Source organism: Taudactylus pleione, unplaced genomic scaffold, assembly GCF_031769625.1.
Source record: "Taudactylus pleione unplaced genomic scaffold, aTauple2 ptg000464l, whole genome shotgun sequence".
Lineage (NCBI taxonomy): Eukaryota > Metazoa > Chordata > Amphibia > Anura > Myobatrachidae > Taudactylus > Taudactylus pleione.
The window spans coordinates 2,680,864-2,699,172 of record NW_028284866.1 but is presented as its reverse complement, the minus strand read 5'-3'; the positions used below and the strand labels follow the sequence as shown (position 1 = coordinate 2,699,172).

General features: G+C 43.7%; 1 protein-coding gene across 4 annotated transcripts in view; it reads left to right on the top strand.

Annotated features, from left to right (window-relative positions):
- Nucleotides 1–17,434, top strand: part of NT5C2 (5'-nucleotidase, cytosolic II) — a 106,485-nt gene extending 89,051 nt beyond the window's left edge. For all 4 annotated transcript variants that reach the window (XM_088448718.1, XM_088448717.1, XM_088448716.1 and 1 more), the window contains exons 14-18: nt 6,450–6,620; nt 9,016–9,067; nt 11,176–11,236; nt 12,659–12,835; nt 13,102–17,434. In XM_088448718.1, the coding sequence (XP_088304844.1) occupies nt 6,450–6,620; nt 9,016–9,067; nt 11,176–11,236; nt 12,659–12,835; nt 13,102–13,341 (701 nt within the window). In that variant the 3' untranslated portion in view covers nt 13,342–17,434. The remainder of the gene's footprint in view (nt 1–6,449; nt 6,621–9,015; nt 9,068–11,175; nt 11,237–12,658; nt 12,836–13,101) is intronic.
- Nucleotides 17,435–18,309: the final 875 nt, after the last annotated feature.

The following is an 18,309-nucleotide window of genomic DNA, read 5'->3' as shown; positions in this document are numbered from 1 at the left end:
TGTCTCAGTGATGTCACTAGTTACTATGAATACTGTTACAGTCAAAAAATAGCTGCCTCCAGTGTTTAGTAGATGGCGGCTACACAGTAATTAATATCTTCATCATCACAATTGCCTTACAGCATCACCATAGTCTGCAGTGTGCACTTCAGCACTTTGGCCCTCATTCAGACCCACTCGCGAGCAGCTGTCCGCTCGCAAGTGGGTCGATGGTCCCCACTGCGCATGCGCACGACGGAGGGAGCTCCGTCGTGCGCATGCGCGAGACCCGACGAGCGAAGGACTTTCCTTCGCTCGGAGTGTCTCATCAAAGGGGGCGTGCTGTCGATGGTGACTGACAGCACGCCCCCTTTGGTGGGCATGCCGGGGGCGTGCCTGCCAGACGGAGGCGTTCCCAAGGGAACGCCTACCGTCTGAAGCCGGCCCCACTGACATCACTAGTGATGTCAGTGGGAGTGATTTTGGCTCTGATAGAGCCAAAATCACTCCTGGCCTTACGGTTGAAAAACTCAACCGCAGGCGTTTGCTCGCAGTTTCGATGGTCGCGATGGTCAATACCATTGCGACCATCATTTTGCACGCTCGTATATGCTGTGGGTGGTGACCCACAGCTATACGAGCGTCCAGGAGGACGCTCCATATTAATGGAGGTGGGCCCTGATTCAGAGCGAGCGCTCTGGTCAGAGCGTCCGGCTCTGAATCAGGGCCATTGTACGTAATATTATCTGATCTTGATATTTGTCCCAGATCTCAGGTAGAGCTTCAGTCATGCTGCATGTTCTGCTCCCCATATAGCCGTAGTATCTTGGGTCTTCTCATTAGCAGATAATACCAGTCAGTCTAGGTAATACGTCTTTCAGAATCTAAAAACTCACTGCTAATATAATAAGCTCAAATGCTTTTCAATGTGCTGCAATAACGGTCAGGACATTGAAAATACGTGTATGCTCCCTGCTGTACATGCGGAGCTGCTACTGATGTTTATGATAGTTCTGTGCAATTAGAAAAGGTTATTTAGATTTATTTGAATGTCATTAACAAAAAAAAGAAGCAAAAATTGTTACCCCCCCCCCCCCCCCAAACAAATCTTGTTTTCCAAATCAATATGGGCAAAAACTCAAGTAAGGTAAGGTGGGTGCCCTGTGCAGTCTTACCTCCGGTCAGGAGACAGGCCGGATGAGGAGGATGTAGACACCGGTTCGTACGGGACTCCACTAAACCACCAGGGCAAAACTTATAGTGGCACAGGAGATAGCTGAGGCCAGGGACCCGGTGGTTGATGTCAGCATAGGGGAGATGGCCCTCTTAACCTGCGGCCCCTCCCCAGCTCAGGGCGCCATTCCACTGCGGTCTTGCCACCCCTGAGCTGCTCCTCCCTCACCCTCCGCCCCCTCAGAGACTCACGGCGGCCATTTTCTGCAAACAGCCACATGTCTCCGGGAACACTGGGTCCAGTCTACCTGTATACTTCTCCTAGGAGCCAGGTTATACAGTGCTATTTTCTACTTGCCACTGCGGTCTGTGTAGTTGAAGTATATTATATACTCTGCATTGTATGTGACTTGTGCTAGCGCTGCTGTCTGTTTATTTTTCTCTCGGCTGTCAGCTTATACCTTTCCCTTTCTTTCACTATAACCCTGGAATACCGAGGTATAGGAGGTTCACTGTACCTCACATCTACTTGTATTTGTGAGGGCTGTCACATACTATATATCTGTGTTACGTACTGCACTGTGTCATATTGTACATATATCTGTGTTGCTCACTGCACTATGTCTAGCAAAAGCAAGAGTAACAGGCAAGGCTACTGCTCCTACTCTGGTTTCTTGTAAGTCCTGTTTAGCAGGTTTAGCTCCAGAGCATCCCATTCAAGATGGTCTATGTGCATCTTGTTATACGTCACCTGGCCAATCGGCCACTGCAGCCTCTCCTACGGAAAACCCACTGGGCTTCCTTTTCACAGGTGTTGGCAAAAATTGTAGACCACCTAGCGGTCCCTGTGGTAGCTCCCACTATGGGATGGCCACAACAGGTAATCCCTCAAATCCAGTGCCTCTTTTGCCTCTTCCATGGGCAGACGTACTTTCTACCTCAGTGCAGAGTCTGGCGGCTATCTCTTCAGCCTTTCAACAAATGTTGACCTAGTAAAACTACTAAGCGTGCTGTGTAATCTTCCCAGTCCACCCAGCTCTCAGCTTCTGAGTTATTGTCTGGGTAGGCAGAAGACGCAGACCTTTCTCACTCTGATTCCCCCTCGGGGGAGGAGGAGCCTCCGTCTAAATTAAATATACCTGCACTAGTGAGAGTTGTAAAATCAATTCTTCAAATAAAAGATACAGAACCCACTCCTAAGGCAAAAGAGCCATTCTTTAAATGACAGAAGGTAGTTTTGCCAGAGTTTCCTCACTCTGATCAGCTTTCTGATTTAATGAGTGAAGCATGGAATACGCCAAATAAAAAGTTTCAGCTGCCTAAACGCTTGATTTCTTTATATCCTATTCCAGCTACTGATTGCACTAAATAGGAAGTTCCCCCAGCCGTAGATTCCCACGTGACTCGCCTGGTTAAGAACTCTACCTTACCTCTCCATACAGCAACCTCCTTGAAGGAGACCACGAATAGAAGGATTGAAGCTTGCCTGAATTCTGTATACTCTCTTACAGGAACTATTACTCGTCCTGCCATGGCTACGGCCTGGATGGCAAAAGCCATGGAGAGCTGGGCTGAGGCCCTAGAAGTCTCATTCCCCTCTGATGCTTCTCGGCAACAGCTGTCCTGCATCTCTCACATTAGGGATGCAGCCTCCTATTTAAGAGAAACAGCTTTGGATACTGGTTTCCTAGCTTCCAAAGCATCTGCTACTTCTGTAGTAACTCGCTGTATCATTTGGCTTCGGTCATGGAAGGCAGACTTGGACTCTAAAAAGGCTTTTTAGTCTCTCCCTTACTCTGGGGAAATCCTGTTTGGCCCAGAACTGGACAAGATTGTGACTACCTTGGCAGCTTCTAAGATTGCTTTCTTGCCCTCTGCATCTACTACGAGGCCTCGGATGTCATCCTTTCGGTCCTTTCGCCCATAGGGAAAGGCAAAAGGTCAGTCCTTTCCACTGCAGTCAGCATCCACAAAGGCCTCCAAGCCTAGGACCACACAGGTCTGGGCTACTAGACATCCAGCTACCAAATGTGAGGACAAGCCTTCAGCCTGACTGTGTGGGCCTCCCCCTGGACGCCTGGGTACAAGAAGGACTGGGTACAAGACGCCTGGGTACAAGACTGAGGCGGCCCCCCCAGTAGTTTTGCAGAGGCCCTCCATCAGACCCAAGCAAACCCTTGCTCCTCCAAAAGGCCATTCAGTCTTTGCTGCACTCGGGGGTAATAATTCTGGTCCAGTCATCACAGCGAGGGACGGGTTATTACTCTACCCTTTTCTTGGTTCAGAAGTCCAATGGGTCTCATCGGCCTATTCTCAACCTCAGGTCTCTGAACAAGTTTATCAGGGTGCCCAGGTTTCGTATGGAAACCCTACGCTCTATTGTCCTGGCTATGGAGCCTGGGGACTTTATAGTGTCTCTGGACATTCAGGACGCTTACCTACATGTACTTATAGTGCCCCCTCATCAGCAATATCTCCGGTTTGCTGTCCTAAAGCAACATTACCAATTTCAAGCACTGCCTTTTGTGCTTTCTACAGCTCCACGAGTCTTTACCAAGATCATGGCAGTTATGGCGGCCCATCTTCGTCGTTAGTGGATTAGACTGCTCCCATACTTGGATGATCTCTTGCTATTAGCAAGCTCTCCATAGGTCCTTCACTGCCACCTACAGGTAACCATTGCCTTTCTACAAATGCAAGGCTGGCTGAACAACTGGAAAAAGTCTTCCTTGACGCCTTCTCAAAGAATTGTGCATCTGGGAGCCTTCCTGGATTCTCAGGCTCAGAGAATCTATCTGACAGCAGACAAAATATCTGCACTACAGCACCGAGTGCGCAGGTTACTTCACAGTCGCCGAGTGTTGATTCACTCTGCAATGCAGACCGTGAGATCCATGGTGTCCACCTTCGACATGGTGGAGTTCGCTCAGTTCCACTCCAAGCCCCTACAACACCTGATCCTCTCCAGGTGGAATGGGCTGCCCCATCTGATCAGATCCTAGATGATGGGTCTCTCAACGGAGGTTCGCCTGTCCCTCTCCTGGTGGCTACAGACGTCCCACTTAAACAATGGTCGCCCCTTTTGGATCCTGGAATGGGTAGTCCTCACCACGGACGCAAGCCTCCGCGGGTGGGGCGCAGTGACCAGCCAGCACTCCTTCCAAAGATGTTAGACACCAGCCGAGGCGATCTTACCAATCAACATCCTAGAATTCCGAGCCTTCTACAGAGCCCTCACTCTGGCTCAGGATATTCTTCAGGGCAGGCCAGTACAAGTACAGTCCGACAACGCCACGGCAGTGGCCTACCTCAATCAGCAGGGAGGCACTCTAAGTCAGTCAGCAATGGCAGAAGTGTACCGCATTCTCACATGGGCAGAACGCCATCTCCCAGCCATCTCTGCAGTGTTCATCCCGGGGATTCTCAATTGGAAAGTGGATTTCCTCAGCTGTCAAGATGTGCACGCAGGGGAATGGTCTCTATATCCAGAAGTCTTTCAGCTTCTGGTGGACAAATGTGGTCTATCGGACATGGACCTCATGGCCTCGCAACATAACCACAAGCTTCCCATGTACGGATCCAGGACAAGGGACCCGGAAGCAGCCTTCGTGGATTCATTGTCAGTGAAGTGGACCTTCCATTTGGCATACCTCTTCCCTCCAGTCTCTCTTCTTCCTCGGAAGTTCAATCAAGAAGGGGGCACAGTCCTGTTGGTAGCTCCAGCTTGGCCCAGATGCCATTGGTACTCCGATCTTCCAAGTCTCTCCATAGATGCTCCTCTCCAACTTCCTTAACAACTGGACCTGTTGTATCAGGGTCCCTGTCTACATCTGGACCTGGCCCGTCTGTCTTTGACGGCGTGGCTCTTGAGACATTCCTCCTAAGGTCTGAAGGGTTTTCTAGCTCTGTGACTATGCTCAAATCGCGTAAGCCAGCCTCTGCCCCGATTTAACACCGGGTGTGGCATACAGATTTTCAGTGGTGTGCTATCAGAAAGGTTTTTAGAGTTTCTAAAATAGTTGCCTATCTTCAAGCTGGATTGGATCTCGGACAACGCCTGGCGTCTTTGAAAGTGCACGTCTCTGCTCTGTCCACCTGGTTCCAGCGCAGAATTGCTCCACTGCCAGATGTTCACACCTTCCTGCAAGATGTTCTCCGTATACAACCTCCCTTTGCCTCTCCCATGGCTCCGTGGGATTTGTCAGTGGTTCTCCACGCACTTCAGGAACCTCCATTTGATCCCCTGGACTCTGTAGATGTCAAATGGCTCACTGAGAAGACTCCTTTTTTAAGGTGGTCTCTCGTTTCCAGCTTAATGAGGAAATTGTAGTTCCGGCCTTCCAATCATCGGACCTCTCGGCAGGTGAGGCCTCCTTGGATGTGGTCCATGCTCTGAAGACCTACGTGAACCCTACTGGTTCCATCAGGAAAACGGATTCCCTCTTTGTCCTATATGGATTCCAAAAGAAGAGATGGCCAGCTAACAAAAAGACTCTCGCCAGATGGCTTCGCATGACTATATCACAAGCTTACACGCAGGCTGGCCTTCCTGTGTCGGCTACAGTATCTGCTCATTCTTCTCGCTGTTTGGGTCCCCCGTGGGCAGCCCGCCATGGTGCGTCTGCCAAACAACTATGCAAGGCGGCCACGTGGTCTTCTGTTCACTCCTTTCTTAGGGTCTATGCCTTTGATACATTTGCCTTTCAGGATGCTTCCTTTGGATGCCGGGTTCTCTCAGCTCAGGAGCGTCCCAGCTCTTGAACAACTGTTTTGGGACAGACCCTATGGACCCTGATGAAGAAAAGGAGTAATGGTAAAACTTACCTTTGTTATCTCTCTTTCTTTGAAGTCCATAGGGTCCACAGGGCACCCGCACTGACGCACCTGGCTTCTATGGGTTTCTTCTCGTGGTCACTTGTTTCCTTCTCTGTGTGAGAGTATGATTCTTCAGTGTACCAGTCTTCCTTCTCTCCTATCCTGCGCCTGCCTTGGGCCTGTTGACAAAACTGATTTGCCTTCAGGCTGTGGGCGGGGTTTAGGGGGAAAGACCAGAGCATCCTGGGACAGAAAAAAGCTTTGCTGTTGGTGTCCGGTCCTCCAAGTACCAACGCACCCCATTGTCTCCCTGTGGACTTCGAAGAAAGAGAGTTAACAAAGGTAAGTTTTTCCATAACTATCCTTATTTCACCAATGAACTCCCCTTCGCCCCAACTATTAGGTGTCCTAATCAACTGTGTTACTCACCTTGCCACCATAAATGTCCTGCATGTATCCTAGCAATTTTGTTCTCTCTTTAGGCTCTTCCGACATTGTGTGCGACCTGTTGGGAGCGAAGGGGAAAGATATACTTTACATCGGAGATCATATCTTTGGAGACATTTTGAAGTCTAAGAAGCGCCAGGGATGGAGAACATTCCTGGTCATCCCGGAAATGGCACAAGAGCTTCACGTCTGGACCGACAAAAGCTGTAAGAGACCACAAACCATAATAAAGTCAGAACGTTATGTTGAACTACGCAACACATTATTATACATTAGAAAATAGGCAGCAAATCTAGCAGTTATTTTAAGCATTATTTAGCTGAAATGTACCTAACAGCTAAAGCATTTATAATATAGTGAAAATGAGTCCAGGACATAGAATATATTGCATGGTTATTTAGTAGATAATGGGATTGCAACATTGATTTAACCCCATGTATGTTAAAGAAACCACTAGCTGACATGGTTTATACAATACCAATATGTTTTTCAGACATTTTATGATCTATGGAGAGAAGTGCGGGTAGAACTGTAGATATAAGAGCGTAAGTAAGGTAACAAGACCTCTCACGTGTGTAATGTTCTCTATCTCCCACCAGGCCATAGCAGGTAGACCACTGCTTCCCCTCACGGCCATTAGACTGTGCCTCATATAAGTCATACTGTCCCAACATCAGTTGTAAGATGGCGGGACTGGCTGAAACATGGTCAAACATTGAGTTGTGTGGTGTGATCACACTTTTGCGTCTGAAGGGCACATGAGCAGAAGAAATTAATCACCAACTTGTTAAGGTGTACGGTGATAACGTCATGTCACGGAAACAGGTTTGGGTGTGGTGCACTGCCCTTGATAACGGCAGGACAGACGTTCTGGATGAGCAGCGAACCAGCCCTCCAAGCATGTCCACCACAGATTACCATTTCTGCCGCATTGAAGGTCTGATTCAGGACAGACCTATTCGAGTTACTGATATTGCTGATGAACTGATGTGCCCTTTAGACTCAGAAATCTGATCACATTCTGCACCTCAATGTTTGATCATGTTTCCGCCAGTCCCGCCATCTTACAACTGATGTTGGGACAGTATGATTGATATGAGGCGCAGTCTAATGGGCGTGAGGGGGAGCAGTGGTCTACCTGCTCTGGCCTGGAGGGAAATTAAACTGAGATAGAGAACATTACACACATGAGAGGTCTTGTTACCTTTCTTATTGAGCCACCCTCGTAGATAAGTATAGATATGTTTAGTATTAGAGTAATATTATCTGGCAAGACAGCCCCTTGTGTGACTGATTGTGTATTGGTACAAGCTTTTATGGATAGGTAGTGGCCTTATTACCTCTGCATGCAGTCTCCGTGGAAACCGTGGAATTATTATGTTCATTGGGAATGTAAATAAGTTTGCTTAAACATTATAAATGTAATAATATTGGGTAGGAAGCATGTGTATGTGTTGTGAAGGGAATCGGACGAGAGCAGTGACATATGGGGGGCGGGGGGGTGCAGCCTGTGTCAGTCACTCAGTAGTTTCATCAAGTGAAGTTTTTTTCTACATGTGAATTTTAAACAAGACTCCACCTCTCCTGAAAGCTTGTGTCTCTGAGAGTCAGCCATTCAATGGTAGTATTGCCATAAGCCTCTACACCTTAGATGTGACCACTGTTTGACATTAATTTAGACTATTTCCATTGGCATATGTGTAGTAAGTAATTTGGTGTAGATCGGGCACACGAGTGACATAGTGAGGTACAGTAATATCTGCATGCTGGTTATAGTCAGACGATGATCCCTACTGGGCTGTACAGGAGGAGTGCAGGGTGAGGGTTACAATCTTTATATTGTACAGGACATGTTTTCATGTCACCCAGAGGAACTTTAACCCTACATAGGATTACAGCTTCACATGTGCATGAGGTGCCTCAACAAGAGTCCACCACCTTTTTTGCTGAGTTCCAAAAGTAAGATTTAATTTTTACCCCTCTTAATCCTACTTGAGTGCTGCTTCAAGTTGAAACGTATCTTTTTCCAGTATATATTTTAATCGCACATATACTGTGTATACCTTATCGCTTTTTAGTTCTCAAATCCACCCCCTCTGCTTCTATCTCACCGTGCTCTGTTTCCTCCCCAGTCTGGCTGTCTCCTGGTATCTCCCCCGTCCCCGGTGTTACCTGACACGGCTTCATGTGACCACAAAATTGTCATTGTATTAGTAGCATGCTATGATCTGGTCAAGCTTGCATATTGGCAGAGCCATTTCATCTAGACTATCCTTAGCTATCAGAGGGCCTTGCCACTTACTGGAAGACCATGTGGTAGCTAACATGGCTTAGATCCAGATTTTGCTTGTCACAGTTCGGGCAGTTTGTCTCCCTTCATAGCGTCTCACATTTGGGTGTCTTTTGGCGTCTTTACTGTTCAGTTTCAATCTCTCAGTTTGGTGTTTTTATTTTGTTCGTTTTGTTTTGTTTTTTGTTTTACTTTCTGCTGTTTCTATCTATTGTATAGTGTCTGCATATAATAAGCACAGTGTTTTGTTGTTTGTTTGATTATACCTATATCTTGTGCTTCATCTTCTCCTGTTATTTCACTTGGTTTAGCGCTTTTTGAAGAGCTCCAGAGTTTGGACATATTCCTGTCGGAACTCTATAAGTAAGTAGTGTGTGATGTGTATGCTGTGTAATAAGTAGGCATAGGGCAGTATACAGCCATCGCCAAAAGTTTTCAGAATGACACAAGTATTGGTTTTCACAAAGTTTGCTGCTTCAGTGTTTTTAGACCTTTTCATCAGATGTTACTATGGTATACTGAAGTAAAATTACAAGCAGTGTCAAAGGCTTTTATTGACAATTACATTAAGTTTATGCAGAGAGTCAATATTTGCAGTGCTGATCCTTTTTTTTCCAAGACCTCTGACAGCATGTCAGGGTGAATTGCAATCAAATTCTGGGCCACATACTGACTGATGGCCGCCCATTCTTGCCTAATCAATGCTTGGAGTTTGTCAGCATTTGTGGGTTTTTGTTTGTCCACCCGCCTCTTGAGGATTGACCACAAGTTCTCAATGGGATTAAGGTCTGGGAAGTTTCCTGGCCATGAACTCAAAATTTCGATGTTTTGCTCCCCGAGCCACTTACTTATCACTTTTGCCTTATGGCAAGGTGCTCCATCATGCTGGAAAAGGCATTGTTCGTCACCAAACTGTTCTTGGATGGTTGGGAGAAGTTGCTCTTGGAGGATGTTTTGGTACCATTCTTTATTCATGGCTGTGTTCTTAGGCAAAAGATCCCACTCCCTTGGCTGAGAAGCAACCCCACACATGAATGGTCTCAGGATGCTTTACTGTTGGCATGACACAGGACTGATGGTAGCGCTCACTGTTCCTTCTCCATACAAGCGTTTTTCCAGATGCCCCAAACAATCTGAAAGGGGATTCATCAGAGAAAATAACTTTACCCCAGTCCTCAGCAGTCCAATCCCTGTACATTTTGCAGAATATCAGTCTGTCACTGATGTTTTTCCGGGAGAGAAGTGGTTTCTTTGCTGCCCTTCTTGACACCAGGCCATCCTCCGAAACTCTTCAACCTGTGTCATGCCAACAGTAAAGCATTCTGAGACCATTAATGTGTGGGGTTGCTTCTCAGCCAAGGGAGTGGGATCACTCACAAGTTTGCCTAAGAACACAGCCTTGAATAAAGAATGGTACCAAAACATCCTCCAAGAGCAACTTCTCCGAACCATCCAAGAACAGTTTGGCGATGAACAATGCCTTTTCCAGCATGATGGAGCACCTTGCCATAAGGCAAAAGTGATAACTAAGTGGCTCGGGGAACAAAACATTGACATTTTGGGTCCATTGCCAGGAAACTCCCCAGACCTTAATCACATTGAGAACTTGTGGTCAATCCTCAAGAGGCGGGTGGACAAACAAAAACCCACAAATTCTGACAAACTCCATTAGGCAAGAATGGGCGGCCATCAGTCAGTATGTGTCCCAGAAGTTGATTGACAGCATGCCAGGGCGAATTGCAGAGGTCTTGAAAAAGAAGGGTCAACATTGCAAATATTGACTCTTTGCATAAACTTAATGTAATTGTCAATAAAAGCCTTTGACACTTCTGAAATGCTTGTAATATTACTTCAGTATACCATAGTAACATCTGACAAAAAGGTCTAAAAACACTGAAGCAGCAAACTTTGTGAACACCAATACTTGTCATTCTCAAAAGTTTTGGCCATGGCTGTATATAATCAGTATAAACAAATGGATAAAGGTGTATTTAAACCATTTGAAGCCAAAATAAGTAATTTACAGTTGTAAAGATTAAGGGCAGCCTTAACCATAGAGATCTTCATGAGTCCTAAAACTATGCTGTGTTTTTGATTACTCTAATTACTGCTTGTTTTTTTATTTAATTTTATTTAATTTACTGCGTATTATATATAGCATCTGATGGAAACTTTTGTACTTCTATTTCTGGAAGGGAAACAAAAATAAGCATATGGTAGACTCTTATACAGGTCATTGCATTTACCAAAGGGTCCACCTGTTTGTGTTTTAGTATATGTGGCACGAAGAGCTGCAAGCTATACCCCAGACACCAGCATGTCCTTATGTATAAAATGTGTTTGCTTCAGTTATTAAATGCTGCATTATTAATATGTCCTTTATGAATCAGGTTGTCTAGGGGGCTCTCAAATCTATAGGATGTTTTATGAGTCTCCAATGTGTTGTTTCATTATAACTTTTTCACTTTTAGGCATCTGGACAGTAGCAGCAATGAGAGACCTGACATCAGCTCCATCCAGAGACGGATTAAGGTATTATATCTAAGTTAGTTTCTCTTCCTGCAGTTAACATTGTTTGGGTGTTATACAATATAAAAGCACTTGTGCCTTGTTTTTTCTCTGCTGACATATGGTCAATTCTGCCAGCCAGACCCCTCCCCTTCTCTGATTCGTTATAATTGAATTAATTAAATATGGGATGTAGTTATGAGACCGGCGGCCCCAATGCCGCCGGTCTCAATCCCGAAAAGGGACTTAAGATAGGTGTTGAAATAATAAGGACTCCAGCCCGAAAGAGGTAAGTCCGGGGCGCCCCTTAGCGTTAGCCGCGCGGGGGGGAGAGGGTTAGGTTTAGGGAGCATGGCGGGGTTAGGTTTTTTGTGGGTAGATTAGGGTTAGGCACTCCTAGGGGGGAGGGTTAGGGTTAGCCACCCCCGTGGGAGGCTAGGGTTAGACCCCCCCCCTCCCTGGGAGGGTTAGGTTTAGGGTGCAGTAAGGGAGGGTTAGGGTTAGGCACCCCAAGGGGGAGTTTGGGTTAGGTACTAGGGGGGGAGGTTAGATTTAGGCACCACTAAGGGAGGGTTAGGGGGAGGAGAGGGGTAGGGAAAGGGTACTTACCTGCCCTGTCCGGGATCTTCTCCTTTCGGGCAGTCGGCGTCGGGCTATTCAGCCGCCGGGACTTCATACCCATTCCATTAAATATATAGCTGCTGTTGAACAAAGGGTAGTAATTATAGAAGCTATTTATGGAATAATGCGCTCCCTACTGGGATTTATATGGATATTACATGTCACTGAGTACTTCTGTTACCATATAATAGCACAAGACTGTGGCCGAGTCAGCCTATACAGGACGCAGTAAACTGACACAGTAGAGAAAGCATTGAACTCTATAATACAAACATTTTCTATGTATACACTGAAGTGATGACATCAGAACTTACTGATTACATGCAATGACATCAGAACACAGTTTGTTTGTGATTCAATTATTTATAGGAGTTTATTCCTATATTGCCATCACCTGTCTGATATAGTCTTTTAACAAGGATTTTAATCAACAATGGGTATGCGGAATATTTTTTTTTTATATTAATATGGATACATAATATGAGTAGATTTTGTGTTACTGTCACATTTTAACTGAAACTCTGGTGTGAATTGCTACAGCTGAACTTAGAGGAGTAACTCCAGTTTCATGGAAATCTGTAAAGCTGAAGCCTAGTGACGGCAAATGGTATAAGTGATACAAGAATCACGCACCATGTAATTCACAATTCACATGGCTTCCAAAAGACACCATGGTAAACCGTGACCAGCCAAGATTGTTGTTTATGGAAGTGGCGTTGTGTCACTTTATACATTATCATATTAGTGGTGAAGTAAAGCGGTTGTCACAATGTAAAACCATTCACAGTAATAACTATTGCTACGTTTCGTCTCTTCCTCATGCAGAAAGTCACCCATGACATGGACATGTGCTATGGGATGATGGGAAGTCTCTTCCGCAGTGGTTCTCGTCAGACTCTGTTCGCAAGTCAGGTGATGCGGTACGCAGACCTCTATGCGGCCTCTTTCATCAATCTCTTGTACTATCCATTCAGCTACCTCTTCAGAGCTGCACACGTCTTGGTGAGTTTTCCCACATCCAGCAGCTCATCTATATTAGGAAATTTCCAATATCCTTGAGACTTGTGGGTATATTTACTAAAGGGGTATATATGCTAAAGTGCAGGTTTTTAGAAGTGGAGTTGTTGCCCATAGCAACCAATCAGATTCTAGAAGATAAGAGCTATAATCTGATTGGTTGCTATGGGCAACAACTCAATGCCCAAAATATCACAGATATATGATATAGTAAATTGCTTACATTTTAATAATTTTTTCTGTGCCTGTAGATGCCCCATGAATCTACAGTGGAACATATTCACGTGGATATTAATGAATCAGAGTCACCAATGGCCACACGGAACCGCAATTCCTTGGACTTCAAAGATTCCGATTTTAAACGGCATCAGCTAACTCGGTCCGTCAGTGAAATCAAACCTCCCAACCTCTTCCCACTGGTGCCCCAAGAAATCACACACTGCCATGATGAGGATGACGATGAGGAGGAGGAGGAGGAGGAGGAAGAATAGGATGTTACACACAAGTATTATCCTTAAAAAGATTTTCAGTAGCAACAGTTCACTGTAACATTATACAAGGAAACTTCCCATTATGGGATAAATTTCCACACACAGAAAATTTATTTTTTCTGTTTTATATATTTTTTTTTGTGTTAATCCCGTCCAACAGTTATGAATACAAACCGGTATTTGCACTTAATTACTCCCAAATTGTACAAATCTGTCATAGAGTACTACGTTATCCGGACCTCTCTAATGAGAAACATGGCACAGTATTTACTACTTACTATTATGTATTGTAGTGTTTACGTCCGAAGCCATCCTGCAAAGCGTTGTCTGCAAAGATGATTTATAAAAGGAGAAGGTTCTGTTCAGCACAAAAATTCTGTTTGTGCAGAATTAGTGTCTTTAATCATAGACGCTACATTTATATGAATATTTAGTACTAACGACAGATACTAGATTTGCAATTTGTTCTCTGCTGGACCACAGGTGAATTGGTTCCAATGTGTTGCACATACAGAGTTGCAGTTCATGGAAAAGACAGGAAGAGACTTCTCATAGTATTGGACTCTTGCAGTGACCAAATTCTGGTGGACGGCCCTTTCCTGCTATTTGGAAGGAGCGCGGATGCTTTCCTCTCCGTTCCTGGAGAATCTGGCCCTCACAGCACCCGTGTCAGCCATTTTGTCAGTGAACTAAAAGTTATGGGAATGCAGCCCACCAATTCACCAGGAACTAGCGACTGAGAACTGTGCTTCAGTGATCTCACTTGTTTGTAGTGAATTCATAGGCTGGATTATCATGACCATTAGATTAGCCGACCCTATGATTGCTTTTTTTTTTGCGTCGACACTAGGGGCACCATAGAGGCAGTCTACCCAGCTAGACACAGCTAGAGGTCTGGATTCTGCACTGTATAGCAAAGCTTGTGTGCTTTATTATTTTAATTTGTTTCATTTTTTTTTTTTTTTATGAAGCTGTGATTTTGGTTTTGATGTGCAAAGAGTAGCTATTTCCATAAGTAATACAAAACCGAAACACAGTAACATGTTAATGTAATATATTCTATGAAAACACCACTAAGTTCCAAAACAGCTGCATTATTCTGTTATGTTCTCCACTGGAATCACTGTAAAGTTTCATGTTAAGGAAAATACTGTTATATATATGCTTTGCACCTGCATTCAGAAATATGGTACATATTGTTAGAATTAAACCGTCTTTACCGCAGCAGCACAATAGAAGACTGCGCAGGTCTACGCACTTGTGTCGGTCACAGATCTCATTGCGTTCAGTCACTTTCTGAGTATTCATTCCCTCCGTGACACGGGTGATTTATGCACACGGCATAACGCTTGGTCCCTGCATCGGTGTAGTATACGTGTATCTTCACTCCACCCTGATCCATATCCCAAACTGTTCAGGGCCACAGGACACTTTATGATGTTATGATCTATTTAGTAGTCGCCTTTATACCTTGAGGACTTTTATGAATGTTGGTGCATAGAATAAAAGGGTAATGTTGAGATTAGCAACTAATAGCATTTGATTAGTTGCTATAGACCTCACCCTCTTTTTTCCCCCCACCAGTTTTCTTACATGTCGCCAAGGTCCTAAAAAAAAGGCTTTAAAAGTGTCCCTGCAGTTAAGAAACGCTAGTTGGATCCCCGACATGCCATAGCTCTCTCATAACTGGCTATCCTGTCATTACTGTACATATAGCCCATTTTGGTTTTTCAATCTTACATTTTAGTGGGTTTCTAATTAGTTCTTTTTGGTTTGCACCTACATCTGATTTACCTACAGAATCTTATACTGCATATGACATACACTTGTTCACCCAGGTTTTCTGGCGTTTATATTGTTTATTAAAAGTGACCAATATAGTGTATTATATCAGCATTGTATTTGTAGAAGAGAAGCCTTAGATCTCCAAATACATAGTGAGATTGCAAGGTGTACAATAGGATTTTACCATTTCGGTATATCATTTCTTTATAAGACGTATCGCTCTTCTAAATGGGATTTACACATCTTGCCTATATGACCATTTAGGTTACTGTGTTGGTATGTTTGGTGCATGAGAGCACCTTTATAATAGTGATAAGAATATTTTACATATTGTTATTTTAGAGTTAGGCAGCCTGTGTCGCTCAACTACAACTCCCATTATGCAGCGGGGGGCTGGCAGGACACAATGGAAGTAGTAGGTCTATCACAGGTTGAACATATGTCATTTAGTCAGAGTACCCTGCGTAAAGTCATTACACGTTACTGTATTACACTTTACTGGTGCCTCTGGTTCATTACTTTATTTAACCGTGCATGCTTTTATCATAATGATGATTTTATAATAATTTTGTTGGTTTTTTTTTTGAAAGATAGCACATTTTACATAAGTATATTCATTTGTTTGTATTGCTTTGACCCTTAAACATTAATGCATACTGTGATATACTGCCCATTGATATTGTGAGATTTGTGGGTATTTATTTGGGCATGGCTGTATAACCTTAGATAAGTTCTGTGAATACTTTGGGGGTCTTCTACCCCAGTGTTGCAGCAGGAATGAATGATGGGTTTAGAACTGGGTGATGTATGCCAGTTATGGCAATTTTCTTTTAGCCCCAAAAGCGATTGAGCATGGCCCTAGACACTTTTGCAGTGCCCTTTGATTACCAGTTAGTGCCATTATCTAACGTTGCCTGCATAATACATTGTTTAGTACCTGATGGTACCCATTACTCAGACATATATGCATAGACTGTGATTCTCCAGCTGTGATTTGTTTATATAGGGAAGAATTACTCTACAAATGACCCAATAGCCTTAATCACTCCCACAATTGGAAGTACCTTGGTTATTGAATTTCCAGGGTTATGCTGATAATATCTTATTGTAGGGTGTTTTCTGACCTACATAGAGAAAGGAGAATAGACCACTGATACAGAAGCAGCATGGCCCACGTACATTAGTTCTTGCTGAAGACTTCACATAAACCCCAGGTATACGAGCATCCTCAATATTCTCCAAAATAAATACTTTTATTAAATCACCCACCAGCAAGTGGAATGATGCTCTTCTAGGAGCAGGAGAATGCTGGAGGTGATAGTATATCTTTAATGGTTGATACAAGGTTGGTTATGTATCTAAAGCTGGGCATCCACTATACAATTTTCTGTCAGATATCTGTCCAATCTGGCTGGTTGGAATGAAAACCTGGTAATGTATGGGAGAAAATGACAGTCGACCATATGGTTTTAAATACTGAAAATAGGACAAAAAAAAAATGTTCAAATTTGTTAAATTTGTGTGTTGTAACCAGTTTGTCTGAACGCCCATTTTTGGCTACTTTCCAGTCTTTGTTAGGAAATGGACAATTGTCATTTGCTCCCATACAATTACCAGGCTTTCATGCCAACCAGCCAGATTGGACAGATAATTGTATAGTGGATGGCCAGCTTAAGTCCTATATTCCTTAAAGTCAGTTTTTCTTTACTCTGCATTAAGATCATCACCCATTCATATCTCATGCATTATCTGACCTGAACCAGTATTACACCTATGGCTGTAATAGTAACTATAGAGATCACTGAGGCATTAGGTTTCAAAATAAATAAGCTGGACATTTGTTCAGCTCACATGATGCCTTCTTTCACTGTATGTAGCCAGTGGGTCCACTTTAGTGTATATTTCTCCTTTAAGTACAATGCTGTGTAATCATACGGGTTCCTGTCTGCTTTCTATGTCAGCTGGAATTTCCACGGAGAAATAATGTACAAAGCACATGTTGTTGTGTATGGAAAAGTTACACAATGAAGAAGTAAGTCACCTCAGCTGTTATATGCTATGTTACATGTATACTTGCATTTTGTAAGTGGGGTGGGGAACCCAAGTCCACCATCCATTTCTATGTACAGAGCATTTTCTAGCACTGACAGGCATGCCTCTTGTTTGAAAAACAGCTTATTTTTAATAGTGACTTTTGCTTTGCTTTTACGTTTGACATTCTACTCTGGAATTGGTTCATATTCTTCACCAGTTTGTAAATAATGCTATACTGTATCACCAATAAAGTTTAAGAAATTAACCTTTTAAATGTATTACATTTTTATTATTTATTTCTGATTAATCTTGTTTTGTTGGGAGAGCGGAGGTGGCCGGTGACTACTAAAGGGCTAAATTAATACATGAGAGAATCTTTGTTCATGAGACCACCTCTAATTGGTTTATTTGAACAAAAATACAGAATAACAAGTATGAATGTATAATTGAGCGTGTAGACACATTAGAACATTTAAGACACCTTTTAAAGTGTGGAATGAAATATGTCGCTGCTATTAAGATAAAAGTTACCAAATAAAGAATGTGATTTTTATTAAACAGCACTTCTAAACTTATAAAGTAACCTGGAAGTTCTGTAAACAAACAAATACTGAATTTATATATATTTATACGGTGCTCCACAACTATATGCGGGGAATTCAAGTGTGTTGCTCATCGGCGGCCACTAGATGGCACCCGACGGAGCAATTCAATTGTTGCTCTGTTCGGGTGCGCACAACTGCCGGTGCTGACATCTCTACTCGCAGCCTCCCGAGCTGCCGTGCAGAAATTACCGAAAAGTTACCCGTTTGAGCGCTCAAGCGGGACTTTTCGCAGGTGCGACACTGTCCCCTCATTTTGACAGGCTGCTAGCTACTTTTTATTAAATGTAGAAGAGAAGAATTAAAGAAACCAGGGACATCTAACAGAGAGGGACCATTTATAATGTCTATTTTGTACACAGAGACGGCCATCATTTGCAATTGCTTAGTTGCACCTTACCAGGGCATCCTCTATAAATGTATAGTGTATATATATATTATATGTTCAGAGTCTTCACTTTCTTCATTTAGAAAAGCCTGAAGATACAGTAAGAGACTAAACAACCCTGACGGGAATGCACGGCTCAAATATTGTGATGAGCAACCC